The 17,541-nt window shown below is 41.0% G+C and overlaps 1 protein-coding gene across 1 annotated transcript in view; it reads left to right on the top strand.

Moving 5' to 3' along the window:
- LOC124595309 (clusterin-associated protein 1) overlaps positions 1–17,541 on the top strand; it is a 148,333-nt gene that overhangs the window by 60,237 nt on the left and 70,555 nt on the right. The window contains exons 4-5 of the mRNA XM_047133998.1: positions 5,740–5,835; positions 6,169–6,386. Of these exons, the coding sequence (XP_046989954.1) occupies positions 5,740–5,835; positions 6,169–6,386 (314 nt within the window). The remainder of the gene's footprint in view (positions 1–5,739; positions 5,836–6,168; positions 6,387–17,541) is intronic.

Here is a 17,541-nt window from a genome sequence, read left to right as displayed (position 1 = left end):
GTTTTTACAAATGTCAGCATAGATCCATTTGTCAAAAATGAAATATAGCCCTAGAATTAGGGTTTGTCACGTAAATATAAAATAGTACATGGATCTTGCAGAGCTCACAACCAACTGAGTGTAATCGGCGAGCGTAGTTACTCTGAAACCAGGGCAGGTGGCACTCCTGGCGAGAAACATGTGCCAATTGGCTTACAAAGGCAACGTGTAAATTATCATTATTAATAACGTCCTTAGATAAAGTAACAATAAAAAAGGAAGGCAATTAACACTCCCGTTATAACAGTATGGGAGCATTGGTACAAATAATGTAGTTATACATCAAAAAAGCAGGTGGCACTTACGCCGAGAAAATTACGCCCAGTGGCATATACAGCCAAAATATAAAAATTACATAACTATATTAGTGAAGACCACAAACGGTATATATGTCAGAACTTCAAAATTGACAATAATGGCTCTTGTCAAGAAAGAATTACGAACACTGGTACACAATACTGTTAATACACATTCGCAGGGAAACCAAAATTTTAGAGCTAGACAAAATCACATTAGGGCCGATGTAGTAGCAAACATACATCGTGAGAAAACCGCCATTACATAAGGGGTAGTGAGCTTAAAGCATTGAAGGTGCATCATAGCTTCCTGAGGAAATAAACCACTAAGGTTACCAGCATTAATGTTATACCGTAAACAGTACAGGTTTAAAGCCTTCAAAAAATTGTCTACAAGCAAGGTTAAACCGGTCATTCGTATATTACTGTCCTTGAGCTCAAGATGTTTGAAAATTTGTAACTCTTCCCACAGATCTAATCTACACCCTTTGACTTCTCTGTGTAGGATAACAGTGTCTTCTAAAGGTTTAGGCGTATGACTGGCTATCAGGAGGTGTTCAGCAAAAGTAGAGCTGTGTATATTCGCTCCTTTTTTACCTAATAGGTGTTCTTTATATCTTGTTTTCACAGCTCTGCCTGTTTGACCAATATAATATGAAGGACAGTTATTACAGGTTAGTTTGTAAACCCTTGAATTGGAAAACCAATCGCCGGCAATCTCTACCGAATGTACAAGATTTCTCTTTAAACTGTTATCTGTAGAGAAGGAGACGTTACAGTTATATTTTTTCATTAGAAGACGTTTTATCCTATATGGTATATTACCCAAGAAAGGAATAGAAATAAATTTTTTAGCTTCTTTGCTATCAGTGGGGAGGTTGTTGCTCGAAGTCGAACAGTTTTGGGAAGTTTTCTTACAGAACAAGTAATCAATCATATTCTGATTGTACCCATTAATAACAGCAATCGCTTTGATGACATTCAATTCTTTTTGTTGATCGGCAGGTGATAAAGGAGTAGTTACCATACGGTGAACGGCAGAATGAAAAAAATGCCAGTTTATGAGCTTTTGGATGAGTTGAGTGAGCAGGGATGACATTATCTGAATACGTTTCCTTACGGAAGATGTTGAACTTGAAGGAACTATTCTGTATAGAAATTGTTAAATCAAGAAAGTTAAATTCACCTTTTTCATTCTGAAGTTCGTTTGTGAAGGAAATCTTTTCATGTAGACCATTGAAAGTATTGGAGAGAAGCTCTAACTCATGATCAGTACCGTCAAAAGCAATGATAATGTCGTCAACATAACGTGCATAATAATGGATTTTGTGGCGTAATTCTGAACTTGAATTGAAGAACGTTATTTCCAGAGCGTTGATGAAAACATCTGCCAAAATACCAGCGAGGGGACTACCCATTGCTAAACCATCTGGTTGCACATACATTTTCCCATTGAATGTGAAATAATTGTATTTCAAAACAACTTTAAGCAAACTAATCAGTTCCGCAATCTGAATTTCACTTAGTTTTTTATGTTTTAGTAGATTCTTTTTTACAAGGGCTATGGTTACATCAACAGGGACATTTGTATAAAGACTGACAATGTCGAAGGAAACCAGTCTAGTGTCAGGTGTACATCTTACAGTTTGAATATTTTTGATCAATTCCGTGCTGTTTTTAACTGAAAAATTATTTTCAAATATGAAAGCATCTTTAATTTTAAAATGGAGGCGCCTAGCAAGTGTGTGATGTGGACTACCTATTCCATTCACTACAGAGCGAATCGGGTGATTTTGTCTGTGCAGTTTAAACTGACTTCTGAGCACAGGTGGTTTCGGGTTCATATCCCTTTCTTTTGGAAATTATTGAACAAGCTGACAGAACTAGCTAAAGTACGCTGGATTTCTTTTTGCAATTCCGCAGTTTGATCTACGGTAACCTCAGTGATGTCATTTTCCTCAAAAAACTTTACAGTCTTTTAAATATATTCGTTTTTATGAGCCACGACAGCAGTGTTCCCTTTGTCACTCTTAGTGACTAAGGCATCGTGTTCTCTCAGTTTACGATTAATGCTTTTTACTATACTATATTCGCCCGACTGATCATTAGGAAGTAGTTTAATTTCTTTTTCTATTGTGTTATTACATTCGTAGGCACATTTGACTTGCTCTGTTTTCTCTAATTTCAGGGATTCCAAACCAATTTTAAGATCTATAATAAGATTACAGATAACTGGATTTTTATCGAGTTGAGCAGGCAAATTATATTTAAGGCCTTTACATAACAAGTCATTTTCAGCCTGTGTAAAAGTAATATTGGCTTTATTCAGTATTCTTTCGCAAAACTGATGTTTGACACTATTGTCTGCTATACTAACATTTTTACTTTCGCCCTTATTACTAAACTTCAACAACTTTCTTTCGTGTCTGGCCTTAATTTCTTCTTTACGATTAAAGAGCCATTCATTAATACTATTCCACAGGTGGTCAATTTGGAAATTAAAAAGATCTTTAAAGGCTTTTGTTAAAAATAGGTGTATACAGTAAGCTTCACTATTAAGATCATATTATTTCTTGTACGAATTTACTGTGGTATCAGAAATGACTAAACATACCAATTTCTTTTTAACAGAAGGCACTTTGTTACACTGTTTCAAGTTTAAGTACGCCTTCACATAATCAGGGGTAATGTCTTTATCTAGGCACTGTTGATTAAAGTCAATAGCCATACCTGCTTTCACAATTTTTAATTTGATGTCCATGTACCTGGTTGCAGCTTTTGATACCTCGGCAGGCAGGAACTTCAATATTTTAAACATAGCTGCACAACAGCAACAGTTCCACGTAATAAAACAACAAGAAAACAATATATAAAGAACACCTCTTAGGTGTAGACAATTTTTCGAAGGCTTTAAACCTGTACTGTTTATGGTATAACATTAATGCTGGTAACCTTAGTGGTTTATTTCCTCAGGAAGCTATGATGCACCTTCAATGCTTTAAGCTCACTACCCCTTATGTAATGGTGGTTTCCTCACGATGTATGTTTGCTACTACATCGGCCCTAATGTGATTTTGTCTAGCTCTAAAATTTTGGTTTCCCTGCGAATGTGTATTAACAGTATTGTGTACCAGTGTTCGTAATTCTTTCTTGGCAAGAGCCATTATTGTCAATTTTAAAGTTCTGACATATATACCATTTGTGGTCTTCACTAATATAGTTATGTAATTTTTATATTTTGGCTGTATATGCCACTGGGCGTAATTTTCTTGGCGTAAGCGCCACCTGCTTTTTTGTTGTATAACTACATTATTTGTACCAATGCTCCCATACTGTTATAACGGGAGTGTTAATTGCCTTCCTTTTTTATTGTTACTTTATCTAAGGACGTTATTAATAATGATAATTTACACGTTGCCTTTGTAAGCCAATTGGCACATGTTTCTCGCCAGGAGTGCCACCTGCCCTGGTTTCAGAGTAACTACGCTCGCCGATTACACTCAGTTGGTTGTGAGCTCTGCAAGATCCATGAACTATTTTATATTTACGTGACAAACCCTAACTCTAGGGCTATATTTCATTTTTGACAAATGGATCTATGCTGACATTTGTAAAAACGGCGATGATACATTAATCCTTACTAATGTAAAATTGTAAGTACCAGTCGTCATTATCATATTTCTTTAATGCAAGAGCTCTCTAATTTGTGTTAAAATTTATTCTTGGCTTAAGTTTCACACTTTTCTAATGTAAGCTATGATGTTCATTGTCCTTAGGCCACCTTCTGAAGAAGACAAATTTATATACGTCGAAACCTAGGTAAATAATTCTTTATCCATTGCAACTGGTTGGCTGTTTATAATTTAATTAATATAGGGAGTGTTTATTCACTAGGAAGATCTGAAATTCATAATACCAAACACAGGCTGCATTTTCACAGCAGCTTAAGTGAAATTATACAAGAAAGGCATCTCGCTGGCTTCTGGTGATGGGAGCATCAAATCCTTCAGGTGAACTTGATAGTGTACAGTCCACACAATTTCATTCTTGCAAAAAGAAAGGAGATCCCATTGATGATGAAGTGAGAACACAAGTTTGGGCTGGACTAACACGGAAGGAAGGCATTCCCCTCACATCCACCATAATCAATTATAATCACCACAGCAAACCTAAATCTGGATGACCAGAAGGGAATTGGAACCTAACTCAAACTGAATATAAATTGAAACTTTCTGGCAGCTCAAAACTGTGTGCTGGACCGAGACTCGATCTCAGGACCTCTGCCTTTCACGGGAAAGTGCTCTACCAACTTTATAAATTCACTGCTATAACCAGTACACCACCTTCCTTGCTCTCACTCTTCCAACGCACAAACACATTATATAAGCACTATCCTTGTTACTTAACCTTTCTTGTAGTCTTCCTCTCCTAAATTTTGGGACTACTATGACTAAACATAGCATAGTTTGAAACTTAGCATTTCTGAATCCATTTGTTGAAAACATTTACGAACCTCTATAGCAGAAGAACCAAACCATTTCAGCTATTTTGTATGTATGCCACCCATACATATGCAATAAGCATAGGGATGCATATATTAATATTGACCTCCCTGTCAGAATGCAGAAGTGCAATTTCAGTTAGATACAGGTATCTGACCATCTCTTATCAATGAGGATACTTGCATTCTAATGGATCTACTGAGAAAATGTCTATAGTGGGCAACCCAGTCCTCTCCTGTAGGCTAGTCGGACGATGTATGGTAACAACTATTCGTAAAATAGTTAGCCAGGGTTAATGCTGTGGTGTTACATACCACTCCAGGCAAGTGACATGTATCCATATATATTCTTACTGATGAATGATACCTACAAAAGAAAACAACAAAACAAGCTATCATAGAGGAGAGTGTGGTTTGATATTACATTTGCATACGGATAATACATGTCTTCAAGATAGGACAGCAGCTCAGTAACTTAGCGAAAGGAAGTACGAAATATGGAAGCCCCGAGCATTGCCAGCCTACTCTAGAAAAGTGGGAAGTCATCAGAGAATATATAACTCTGACAACAGTTATGATGTTTACTTAAACAAATTAAATTTCATTCCGATTCGTTCATTCTTCAGATAGACTTCTATGTGGATATTTTGTATCAAACGTTACAATTTGACAGAGGATCAGTATTTTACATTGTCCTGAATTACTTTTACCTACAGTTAAACAAATTCCTTTCTCGGAAACCTGAATGTACATAACTACTTTCATTTATTGTTTCCATCATTGTATGACCATTTAACTGCAATTCTCCTATAATATAAATTTTAAGAATAATTTGAAATTATTTCAGTTAAATATGTGTATGTTTCATTTAATACTGAAGTAAAGATCTTGTTGATGTTTTAGGCAAATGAAATAAAAAAAGTTAGATCACTAGCTTCAGAGATAACTGCTAAAGGAGCGGCTCTTTATGACTTACTGGGAAAAGAAGTTGAGATGAGAGTAAGTAAGCATCTGATTTCTTTGTTAAGATACCACTCACATATTTAAAGTTTCTTTGTTACAAAACCAATTATTTCACTATAAAATTCCAGCCTGTGGAAACTAACCATTTTCCATATCCAGAAATAAATAATTTATTTAATTTTTTTATTTAGCTGCTGTTGCACATTTGTAATTTTATTATCTGTGGTGCTCATTTTATCTATAGACCACTAAAATTATTGTGTGGTGGTCATCTATGTATATCTTCCAAACTAAGCTATAACTTTCTGGATAAATCATTTGATAAGTAATTTCTCTCTCTCTGGATAGTATTTTATGTGTTCTTCACAGGAAGCGCGCAATAGTTGCATAGCAAAGCAGATGGAAATTGGGGAACTTGAAGAGGCTATGAAGAAAGCTGTTGAAATGTTAAAATCAGACATAAACAATATAAAACAGCTCATAGAAAACGTTTCAACAGGTGAGGCAAGTCTTGACTCCAAAATTGAAAAGAAACGGATTGAACTGGACAGAAACAGTAAACGATTGCAAACTCTGAGGAAAGTGAGGTGAGAGTGATACTATATAAATGTCTCTCAGATAGTTTTTTTCCATGCTAGGGGAAATGGGAAATTTGTATGAGAAGCACAAATGTATCGACAGATTCATTAATTTATTAATTTCTTGATTTGTTCCTCTGTGGTACAACGTACTATTTATGAATGTTGTCAGTGATTGACAAAATGACTTCTGAAGTAATCTGCACACACTTGAAAGCTGTGCACATTAGCAGTGTGTTGTCATCCATGACAGTGCACTGCGGAAGAGCAATACTGTGAACTTCTGACAGAGGCTGCCATGGGCGAGTGCCTATTTAAATCCTCGCGTGCTACGATCACACTCAGTTATTATGTTAATATTACTTGCATACATTTGCGTTGTCTTATTGTGTTCATTGTATGTTATGGTAATTGCCATATATGCCACAGTCTAATAAAGTTTATTAACATTCCTGGTTTTGTTATGTGTCCAACTTTCAACACAAGTGACAACGAGTGTTAGATTGTTCTCCGCACAGTTTTTAGTCTTTGGTTGGGTATCCATTGCATCTACGATGTCTGATGATGCTACTGATGAGTTTGTACACTGGTAGGTTGATCAGTTGGGGGTTCTTACTATGGCGTTACAGCATCTCAGTCACCAGTGCAACACACTGTAACCCAGGAATTGCAAACACTTGCCTCTTTTCTGACTAGTCCAGTTCTGCTTCAATCTATGCTGCCTGCCGTATTTCTGGCTTGTGATGAGAGTCGAAGAATGGGAAGTCTACAAAAACTGTTGCGGTAGCATTTTCACGCATTTTTATTGACTGATGTTACCTTATGCCATGCTTTGTTTTTGTCTCAGTTATCGCTCTGCGTGTATCAACTCCTTTGCCAACTAGCCCCCACACAATAAGATAGGTCACATAGCTCCTGTTTGTAATGCAAAATTCCAACAGATGCTGATTTGGATGTTAATTATGTATCGGCAATTTCCGTTACAACCAATAAGATTTTTATTGATGTCCTGATTTATCAGAAGGTTTTGCACATGCAAGTTGACATGGATACAGCTGTGTCATTGTCAGCTTGCAAATGTACATAGACCTGCGTTTTCCCCCCTTTAGCACCAGTGTCACATACATTAGTCACTTGGAATAAGCGAAGCATTCTGATATTAGGTGGTTTCTTGGTCCCAGTACATATAAATCTGTGGTTCACCTGCTGACTTTCGTGGTGGTGACCAGTTCATGTACCAAAAATCTGTTTCATTTTGACGCCTTTAACCTTTTTGGATTTGCTATTTCTGATGACATTTATCTCGTCTCTGATCAGGTGCCTTATACACAACTTCACTCTTTATGCACTGAATTTTCCACTCTATTTTCTGCAGGCTTGGATTGTGCCAATAATTTCAAAGCCAACATTGCCATGAAACCTACGGCCAGGTCCCTTTTCTTTTGGGCTCACCCAGTGCCGACGGCACTTGTTGACCGAGTCAGGGCAGAGCTCGACCGCCTCACGGCCTCTGGTGTCATCCAACCGATTGCATCCAGCAAATGGGCTACACCTTTGTCATTGTCAAGAAGCCATCGGAACGGTTATGGCTTTGTGATGATATCAGTGTTTCTGTCAATGCTCAGTGTATCACTGACACATATCCCTTGCCATGCCCAGACAAACTTTTTGCTAAGCTCACTAGTGGTCAGTATTTTTTCGAGATTGTATTCTCTGATGCATATTTGCAGCTTCCAGTTGATTCTGGCTCTCAATGGCTCTCGGTCATTAACATGCCTTTTGGCTTGTATCAATACTTGCGGTTACCATTTCACACGGCCAGTGCTCCAGCGATTTTTCAATTGTTTCTCGAGCAACTCACAACGTATATGCCTGGCTGTCTTTTCAGGTAGGATTGCTTCTTATCATCAGTTTCTGCTGGAAGCTTTATCGGTTGCACAACAATTACGCGCCTTGCTGCATAAGGGGACGTCTTCTCACTGGTCACAGGCATGTGAAATGGTATTTAGCAAAGTGAAGTCCACGTTACAATCTGCACCTTTGCTTGTAACCTACCAGCTGGGTCAACATTTAGTTTTAGCAACAGATGCATCCCAGCATGCGCAGGGGGCAGTGTTAGCTCATAAATATTCTGATGGCTTCGAGGAGCCTATTGCGTGTGCATTGAAGATGCTTAATTCACCTCAGACTAAATATTCATAAATAGAAAAAGAAGCCCTTGCCATTGTTTATACCTTAAAGAAGTTGCACGATTTCCTGTATAATGTAAAATTCAATCTCATCACGGGTCACAAGCCATTAGTTTCACCGTTTAACCCCTCAGCGTCATTGCTAGACAGAGCAGCGCATCACCTTCAGTGTCGGACACTGTTCCTCTTTCAGTGCAGCTATGAGGTTCACTTCTGCTCCATATCTAAACATGCAAATGCTGAAGTGCTCTCCTGTCTTCCGGCCAGTCCTGACCCAGTTTTTGATCAGGAGGAGTGATTGTGTTTCCACGTGGATGAATGCCCTCTACAAACTGTCAATGGTTTTCAAATCTCCATCACTGGGGTCGCACTGGGTAGTGCTACTGGTCCAATGTTATGGAAAGTGGCACATTGCATACAACACGGCTGGCCTGAGGCGCCTCCATCACGGGCATACAATGCCCTCCTTAAATATCACGTGTTTTGACATAATTTCTCTGTTGTCGACGGTGTTCTACACTTTGATACGGACTATTCAACTGCTCGCTGAACGGTTCTCTCAGCTCTCTAATTGGAGATCCTGCAATTTCTGCATGCTGTTGACTGGGGAGGGGGGTAGGGGCATGTCACACACCGAGGTGTTAGCTGGCTGCCACGTTTTTTGGCCTGGTTTGGACAGCAACATCACTCGTTTGGCTACGGCCTGTTCTCAGTGCACATTGCAGCAAGCTGCCTCGCAGGCAACATTGTCTCCGTGGCCACAGCCTTTGCAGGCCCGGGACTGTCTCTACACAGATTTTGCTGACCCTTTCCTTCCTGCATACTGGATAGTAGTAATTGATGCGTATTCTCGGTTTCAATCTGTTGTTTGTTGCCCATCAATGTCAGCCTCTGCCACCGTGACAGCCCTGACCAAATTTTTTTCCTTCGAAGGACTTTTGGTAACATTAGCCTCTGATATCGGCCCTCAATTTGTGTTCCCGCCTCCTGCAACATGTGTGTGATTCGCCACATTTTTGCCCTACCCGTCCACCTGCAGTCCAACAGTGAGGCCAAAAGGTTAGCTAGAACATTCAAAGTGCACGACTCTGTTCCCATACAAAATTGCCTCGAATCAATTTCTGTCTTCCTATCGATTCCTGCTGTTCAGGTAACAACGGCCCTGCCACGCGGATTCACAGGCATTGACCCTGAAAGCTCCTGCATCTCTGGCGGCCCAGCCAGGGACACCAACTAGTGCCATCATTGTCCCACTTCTGGCCTGGGGTGGCTGTCTGGGCAAGCAGGTTTGATCATCACACAAAATGGGTCCCCACCGTCATCTCCTGATTTCGTGGCTGCCATTCCTACGATGTCCGTACGGAGGAAAGTCTCTGTGCACACCGTTATGACCAGTTGCGCCTGCTCGTGGACAACTGGACGAACCTGGCTGGGACACCGAGCCAGTTGGCGTCGCTCACGGATCACCTGGTAAGGCTGTGTGTCTGCCACGACGTACGAGGGGTCCCCCACCGTCGGTATAAGAACCTGTCACAGCTTCTCCAGTACCGCTACCGGTACCGATGTAGCTGCTGTGCGCACCGGAGCCGTCTCCTCCACCTCCGATTACAGGGGCACCGGCACCACTAGGCCCGGGACCTAATGTGGACGTGGAGCTCGTGCCTGCATCACCCACCCTACTTTACGGGTCGACACGAGAAGGTGGACTGCGATGCTGCCTGCACCCCGAGTACTTCTGACCGTACGCTCCGGGATCGGCACGCTGTCTCGGTCAGAGACTCGCAAAGGGAGACACCGTGGATGTCTCATGAATCCGAGCTGTTCCCCGAGGGAAGAGGAATGAGGTAATGCGCACAAACTCGAAAGCTGCACACGTTAGCAGTGTTTCGTCATCTGCGAGAATGTGCCGCGAAAGAGTAATATTGTGAATCTCTGAAAGAGCCCACCACGTGCGAGTGCCTATTTAAACCGTGCCGCACTACACTCGCACTCGGTTATAATGTTATTATTGCGTGCACACGTTTGCATTGTGTTCGGTGTGCACTGTGGTGATTGGCATACGTGCCACAGTCTGATAAAGTTGTACAAACATTCTCGGTTGTGTTGTGTGTCCAAGTTACAGTAAATTCTTAAATTTTTGTAGATCTCATAAATAGTCATATAGCGTAACTAGTTCTGTCACATAATATTTTATACTATCGTAGCAAGGAAGTTTTGGCATAAAGTAAATAATTTATAAATAAAGGAAACCAGTCACCAGATAGTAGAAGTACGATATTGTAGTGCCTGTGATATTCCAAATTACGATGTAATGTTCCTTCAGACATTTTACACGAAAGTTGCTGGCCTGGTTTCAGGAGATACGTACGATATTGCAGTGCTTGTGGTATTCCAAATTATGAAGCAATTTTCCGTTGGCCATGCACGTATTCGTACAGGTTGTAGACAAGTGGTTGAAAACATAATGTAAGTTTGGGTCCGGCCATGAGTCGTGCACAGATAGCCTAACAGTAAGGTGATTGCTCTCGATAAGTGGGAAATCTGGGTTCGAGTCCTAGTACAGCACAAATTTCCATTGTTGTCATTGCAACACACACACACATACACACACACACACACACACACACACACACACACACAAAACTGAGGACCTACAGTGTGTCAGCAGGACACACACTGCTGGTATTGCAGTGTTGCTAATGGATGGGGCTGGATCTGGTGTGGTGGGTGGAGGGACAGTGGGGTAGGAAGCAGAAGGAGGGTTTGTGGACGGGTAGCTAGCAACTCGGAGGGAGGCAGCTGGGAATGTGGCAGGTGCACAGGCTAGGCACGTGATGCCTGGGTACCGGCACTGGTGCTGTGCAGTGCACGATGAATGTGAGGGGAAAGCATAGGCTGGGAGATGGTGATAATAAATGGCTTTTTAGGCTTTTTACTAAAGGTGCTGAGATCATTTACATCTCCAATTTCTTGAGACAGGCTGTTGTCTAGTTTTAGTCCATGATATAACACACTGTTGTGTGTTTTAGACTTGTTTCCACTCTTTAGATATAAACCAGTAAATCCCTGATGATGCTTTAAAGAATTGAACACCCATGTATAAAACAGCTTCAGACTTCTAATTACTGTACAAATGAGATAATGTGTTAGATATTTGATGATAAGCGTGTTATCAAAATAAACTTTAGAAAAGATTTTAAATTATATTTAAAGTTTGTTGAACACCATTATGCACTCTCATTATGTAACACTTGATGAGTATAATCTGGGGAATTTGGACTCCGTTTTAACCACAAACTAGTTTCAATGCATCGCAGTTTTTATGACGTGAAATCTCCTGGACTATGCGTCATACAAAAATATAACTGTGCTGGTTCATTCAGTGGTATTTGTTGATACTGTTTTCAAAATATGTTACAAATAAAGTTAGTAGAAAAGAAGTAATAAATTAAAATGTCATGAGCTGTTGGTGAAGTTTCACTGCATGAACACTGGAAATGTAATAATCAATAAAACTTTTTTTTTCCTTTCATCATTTTGTGAGGTTCTCAGTGAGCAAAAGCTTTGCAACAGTTTAATGTTACGTGTAAAGTATTTTTTGCAAGTCACCTAGTGCTCTCATTCTCACATACTGGACAAATATAGTCCAGGTATTTGTGTGGCGTGAGTTAAACTACCGCGAGACGTATATATAGTTTCTAACAGTAATAATTGTCTTACTGTGTTAAACCTTTAACACTACATTATACCTCCTAATTTAGCATATTATGACAACATTTTAAATTTGGTCAGTAATTATGCGAAATATTGAAAACCAATTTTTGCTGCCCCTGCAACCTGCAGTCTGGCTGGATTACAGTGCCGTGGGCTGGTCACTTAGTGATACAGATGGTGATGCACCCCGGTTCTGTGCTTGGGTACCGATCCGTCCGTGGCCTACATATTGAGCTTCTTCCTCTGATTTGGCGTTACTAGTGTAGGAACGGTGTGTTTTTATTCAGTCAGAAGTTCTTACAGTTTGTCTTCATTACATTTAGTTTTACTCTTTTGTCCAATGACAAGAACTTCATGGTCTAAAACTATGCTTTGAGAGCATCATTGACTTTTTTTGTCAACTATGTGGTAATTTTTTCTGTAAATGAGTACAGTGCTGTCTTTGGCATGCAGTATTTTCTCTCTATTTGTAGCACACTGTGGGAAATCATTAATATAGATTACGAAAAGGATTGAGCCTGATACTTTCCCCTGAGGTACAATTATATTAACCTGTTTTGAGTATTGTACCAGTACATGAAATTACAGTTTATCTTGCGGTACATGAAATTTCAACTCGGTACAATCTCTTTCCCATGTAAGTCTCAAACCGCTTATTTGCCACACCTATAGTTCCTAATATCTCTCATTTATGTAATAATATTCTGTGGTCAACATTATCAAAAGCCTTTTAGATTCAACAGGATACCAGTTACGATGTCACCTTTCACCACAGCTTCGTGAAGCTTTTGTGAACTGTGTTACAGCACAGGATGCTCCACTTTATGACCTGGAAACAAACAGCTTGGTATTATATGGTACATAGTTGTTCTCCATGAGATCAGAAGAAAGCCTGTGTTTGCAGCAAAGAGAAAAAGAAATGGTGTAGTGGTACAGGTAAAACTGGCACATTGGCTAGTTTCCATCAGGTACGAGCATCCCCAGACATTCATCGGCTCAGTGGTAACATGTTTGATGTTTAAAGCATCACTCGACACTGTTGTCAGTAATTTGTGTTGAACTGGTGCCGATCTGTGCCTTACACCTTGATGTGTTAACCCCAATGATTATCTGTCGACACTCATGCCTCACCAGTAGTCGACAAGTTGACTAATATGTGACCTGTGGGAGCTCTGCCTGTATACCAGTTACAGTGGTTACTGTGTCCCCTGCATAGATGCCTTCATATGCTAAAATTATTTAGAATTTTTAATTCTATCTGTAAAGATGTGTTTTATAATTTTAGCACCTTATCCACTCAGCACTGTACCAAGCACAGCTTCTTTACCTCCTGTTTCCTTTGACTGTGGTCCACATCATATACATACCTTTCTTTGTAAGCAGATAAGTTAAACTCTTCATTATCTGTCCATTTTAACCATGCAGTCATACCTCCATCTGTACACTCACGGTCATTCTTCCCGTGCACTATTCGTGAATGGAACAGGGTTGGAGGACTCAGTTAGTGGTACAAAAGTACTCTGCCACACACCATTAGGTAGCTCGCAGAGTACAATGTAGATGTAGAAAGACACCATCTGTCGTTACCAGTAACGATACGAGATAAGAATAGTCAGTGTTGTTCACGAGTCAGTTGGTGATGAGCGAGCAGAGATGCACACGTGGCCATCTGCCAGTTTTTGTGAATTTGGCTTAGAGCACGCTGTACCCGTACACCCAATTTTTGAACCTTCGCTGTTGATTGCAAATATTGCACAATTGTGGAATGATCACAGTTCATCACATGTGCTGGGTCTCGGGTACGGCTGATGTGGATCGTTGTGGATTAATGCGTTTAAATGATCTTTATCAATCCTCAAAGGTGTTTCTGAACATGGAGAGTCACTAATGTCAAAACTATCCTCTTTAAATCAGAAAACAATTTTCTTGCTGTATTCTGTCTGATGGCATTACCTTCACATACGACACAAATGTTTCTGGCTGCCCCCACTGCTGTCACTCTGCTGTTGAATACAAACAGAGGAATATGTTGGAAATGTTAAGATTTCTCCACTTGGCTCTCCTATTTAGAGCATCCAGAGCTCCACTCAGTCTCCAAATGACAATATGTAAACACAAGTAGCAACAGTGAACTACAAATAAAAAATGACAGATGGTAAATAAATCCATAGCAACCATAATACCAACATGCAAAATAAAAAAAAATAAAAACACTACAAATGTATGCACCAAACTAGTATATGGAAGTGGTAAAATTGAAGTCCTGTAAGCAATATTGATGCCAAACCAGAAAGATAATTTAAAGAGAAGTCAAAGTATATGGAGAGGTCCAGTACATAGGTGAGAACAGACAAAGGTCCTCCCAGGGCTCATCTGCAAAGAGGGAAGTCCACCCTCATCCAGCCTACTGCTAACCGGATTGAGGATGAGGCCGGTTACAGAGTAGAGCTGGGATATTCATAACAGTAAAATTGAGAAGGCCAAAAACGTAATAGGCCATCCTCCTTATACCAGTCAAACTTCTTATCAAAGGGGAGTCCCCACTAGGTTGTTGTTGTTGTTGTGGTCTTCAGTCCCGAGACTGGTTTGATGCAGCTCTCCATGCTACTCTATCCTGTGCAATCTTCTTCATCTCCCAGTACTTACTGCAGCCTACATCCTTCTGAATCTGCTTAGTGTATTATTAATCTCTTGGTCTCCCTCTACAATTTTTACCCTACACACTGCCCTCCAATACTAAATTGTTGATCCCTTGATGCCTCAGAACATATCCTACCAACCGGTCCCTTCTTCTAGTCAAGTTGTGCCACAAACTTCTCTTCTCCCCAATCCTATTCAATACTTCCTCATTAGTTATGTGATCTACCCATCTAATCTTCAGCATTCTTCTGAAAAAAGTTTTGAATATTCTGGACCATGCTACAATGACAGAAACGTGTGACTCGCATTTTTGTAGCAGAGAATTGGATTGGTTGGTTGCTTAGGGGTATAAGGGGACCAAACTACAGGGTCATCAGTCCCTTTTTCCTGACGAAAAAAAAAAAAAAAAAAAAAAAACAAAAAAAAAAAAAAAAAAAACACCACACCTAAAAAGAAAATGAATGGAATGAACAAAAAACAGGGTAAATATACACCACAAGGAAAAGTAGAAGAAGGTATTAAAACCATAGAGCCTATGGTCTTGGCTGGCTGATAACAATAATAAAAGAGGATGAGCCCGCCACTTTGCAACACATTAAAATGTTCACCCCAAAATGACAAGGTGAGATGAACACATGCAGGGAAAAGACAACCACCAAGATAAACAAATACAAAGAAAGTGCGACAGAATTAAAATGGAGGGAGTGTGGTGACCTCAGAGAGAAGGCTAAATGCTCACCCTTAGATGGTATGATAAAAAAAAACCTCATGAATAAAACATAAAACTAAATCTGCTGTTGAGGCACTGTCACCCAACACTGAAGGTAGGATGCTGGGAAGGTTAAAAGTCTGCCGCAGAGTGGCTAAAAGTGGGCAGTCCAGCAAGATGTGGACGACAGTCATATGTGAGCCAAAGTGACACTGAGATGGGTCCTCGTGCTAGAGGAGGTAGCCATGTGTTAGCTACGTATGGCCAATGCGGAGTGAGCAGAGAACCACAGAGTCCATGTGAGAGGCCTGCATGGATGTCTCCCACACATTCGTAGTCTTCTTAAGGGCACACAGTTTGTTGTGTGTACTGAAATTATGCCATTCCATCTCCCAAAGCTGAAAAACCTTACAGCGTAATAATGATCACAGGTCAGTTACAGGGATGCTGATCTCCAGAAGCAGTTTCTGTGTAGCCTGTTTGGCCAGCCTGTTGGCAAGTTCATTTCCTGGGATTCCAACATGGCCAGGGGTCCACACAAACACCATGAAATGACTGGACTGTTCCAGGGCATAGATGGACTCCCAGACGGTCACTACCAAAGGATGGCGGGGATAACACTGGTCGATAGCTTGTAGGCTGCTCAAGGAGTCGGTACAGAGAAGAAACGACTCGCCAGGCCATAAGCACAAGAAATGGCTGCCAGCTCTGCAGTGAAAACACTGCAGCCATCTGTCAAGGAGTGCTGTTCAATAAGTCGTCCATGAACGCGAAGCCAACGTGACCATCAGCCATCGAGCCGGCAGTGTAAATCACTTCCTGGTCCCGGTACATGTCAAGAATTGAGATAAAGTGACAGCGGAGAGCCGCAGTGTTAACTGAGTCCTTACAACCATGTGAAAGGTCCAGGTGAAGCTTCGGCATTGGTGTACACCACGGAGGTGTACGTGAATGGACCTCGAGTATAGGTGGTAAAGGCAAGGACTCCACTTCAGACAGAACAGATCAGACGCGAACTGCAGACGTAAGCTCTGACCTGGGCCTCCGATGCAGGATATGAACTGCCGTGGATGGGAAAAGTAGACGATAATTCGGATGCTCAGAAGAACTACGAATGTGTGCAACATAACCGGTGAGCAGTTGTGTGCGCCTAACCTCCAATGGAGGGACTCTGGCCTCCACCAGGACGCTGGTCACTGGACTCATTGTAAAACTACTGTTGCCAGTCGAATCCCATACTGGTGCTCTGGGTCAAGTAAACACAATGCAGAGGGTGCCGCCGAACCGTAAACCAGACTCCCATAGTCAAGACGGGATTGAACAAGGGCTCTGTAGAGCTGCAGCAGCGTAGAGCGATCTGCACCCCAGTGGAGGGCATTGAGGTGCTGCCATCACTTCCACTGCAGCTGATGAAGATGAGGAGAAGCCACGTCAACAGGGCATCAAAAAAGAGTCCTAAGAATCTGTATGTATCCATTACAGTGAGTGAGTGTCATGAAGGTAAATACTGGTTCCGGATGAACAGCACAGCGCCGACAGAAGTGCATGACACATGACTTTGTGGCTGAAAACTGAAAACCGTGGGCAAGAGCCAATGGCTGCACCTTATGGATGGCTCCCTGCAGGCGCCACTTGGCACCACCAGTACTGGAGGAGCAGTACGAAATGCATAAGTCTTCTGCATACAGATGGTGAGACAGACAGCCTGACAGCTGCTGCTAGACCATTAATGGCCACTAAAAATAGAGATGCACTCAGTACAGAGCCCTGTGGGAAAATAGAGGTGGGCCACCTCCATGCCCGCACCAACGTGGTGACCAAACCAAAAGTTCTACTGTCACCTCTGTCAACATGTTAGTTATCTAATAGGTGAATCACATGATGCTGGGCTGTGATGTTATCCATGCGTCTG

The sequence above is a fragment of the Schistocerca americana genome, chromosome 2 (assembly GCF_021461395.2).
Source record: "Schistocerca americana isolate TAMUIC-IGC-003095 chromosome 2, iqSchAmer2.1, whole genome shotgun sequence".
Classification (NCBI taxonomy): domain Eukaryota; kingdom Metazoa; phylum Arthropoda; class Insecta; order Orthoptera; family Acrididae; genus Schistocerca; species Schistocerca americana.
This window is presented reverse-complemented; position numbering and strand designations above follow the sequence as displayed.